General features: G+C 71.0%; 1 protein-coding gene across 1 annotated transcript in view; it reads left to right on the top strand.

Moving 5' to 3' along the window:
* The window catches only part of ETH_00034105 (uncharacterized protein), a gene marked incomplete at both ends in the record, with an annotated part of 2,240 nt that extends 1,145 nt beyond the window's left edge, over positions 1-1,095 (top strand). Inside the window, one exon of the mRNA XM_013374454.1 lies at positions 91-1,095. Coding sequence (XP_013229908.1) covers positions 91-1,095 — 1,005 coding nt within the window. The remainder of the gene's footprint in view (positions 1-90) is intronic.
* Positions 1,096-1,143: the final 48 nt, after the last annotated feature.

Here is a 1,143-nt window from a genome sequence, read left to right as displayed (position 1 = left end):
GCTGTGGGCGTGGCGGACCCAGCAGCAGCAGCAGCAGCAGCAGCAGCAGCAGCAGCAGTTGGCGGCGCGGCGAGCACGTGGGGCGGCGAGAAGGCGAGCGGCGCAGCAGCAGCAGCAGCAGGGGGCCCCGAGGAGGAAGCAGTGGTGGAGGACGGGGAGGGCCTCGGGCAGCTGCACCTGCAGCTGCTGGGGCCCCGGCGGCGGTTTGCGCTGAAGCTGCTGGAGATCGACAAGACTGAAGAGAGCCGGCTGAAGTACCGGACGCACAGCGTGCTGCAGGAGGGTTTGCAGCTGCGGGGACTTTGCTGCCAGCTGTGGGGTTCGCGGGCCGCAGCAGCAGCAGCAGCAGCGCGGCGGAGCGGGCGGGGGCTGAGCGCGGGGGAGGCGCTGCTGCTGCAGCAGCTGGCGGCGCTGCGGCGCGGCGCGCCCGCGGCGCACCCCGAGCTGCTGCTGCTGCAGCTGCAGCAGCTGCAGCAGCAGCAGCGCGCGCCCGAGCTGCTGCAGCCCGCCAAGCAGCTCCCCGTGCCGCGCTACTTCTGGACGGCGCGCGGCCTAGCAGCAAACGGCAGCAGAGTCCTGGGCGTGGCCATGGAACGCATAGAAGGCCGCACGCTGACGCAAGTGCTGCAGCAGCTGCGGGCCCCCTGCCGCGCTGCTGCTGCGCTGCTGGCGCTGGAGATCTGCATCAAGTTCGTCCGCAGCCAGCGCGTCCTCGCCTGCGAGCTCGAGAGGCCCCTCATCAACTGGGACACAAAGCCCGGCAACGTGTTAGTTGAACTCTCCAGGTCTGCTGCTGCGCTGCACTGCATGCGCTGCGTCATCATAGACCTGGGCGACGCGCTGCCGGGGCCCCGCTTCCGCTTCCCCACGCGGCAGCAGCCGGGGGCCCCCCCCAGCTACGTGATCTGCACCAAAGGCAGCTGCAGCCCGGAGTGCGCAGTGCTGGTCTTTCTGCTCGCCAGCAGCAGCAAAAGCGACGCCTTCCGCCGCACTTGGTACGGCCACGCCGACCTCAGGCTCATGCTCAGGGCCAAGAGGGAGCGCCTGCAGCACAGGTGGCACAAGCTGCAGCAGACCGGCGTCCTCCGCCGCAGAGTCAGCGGCGGCAGCGGCGGCGCCGCGCAGCAGCAGCAGCAGCAGCAG

Source organism: Eimeria tenella, genomic scaffold, assembly GCF_000499545.2.
Source record: "Eimeria tenella Houghton genomic scaffold, Eth_scaff2054, whole genome shotgun sequence".
NCBI lineage: Eukaryota > Apicomplexa > Conoidasida > Eucoccidiorida > Eimeriidae > Eimeria > Eimeria tenella.
The sequence above is the reverse complement of the archived record's forward strand: the minus strand, read 5'-3'. Positions and strand labels throughout refer to the sequence as shown.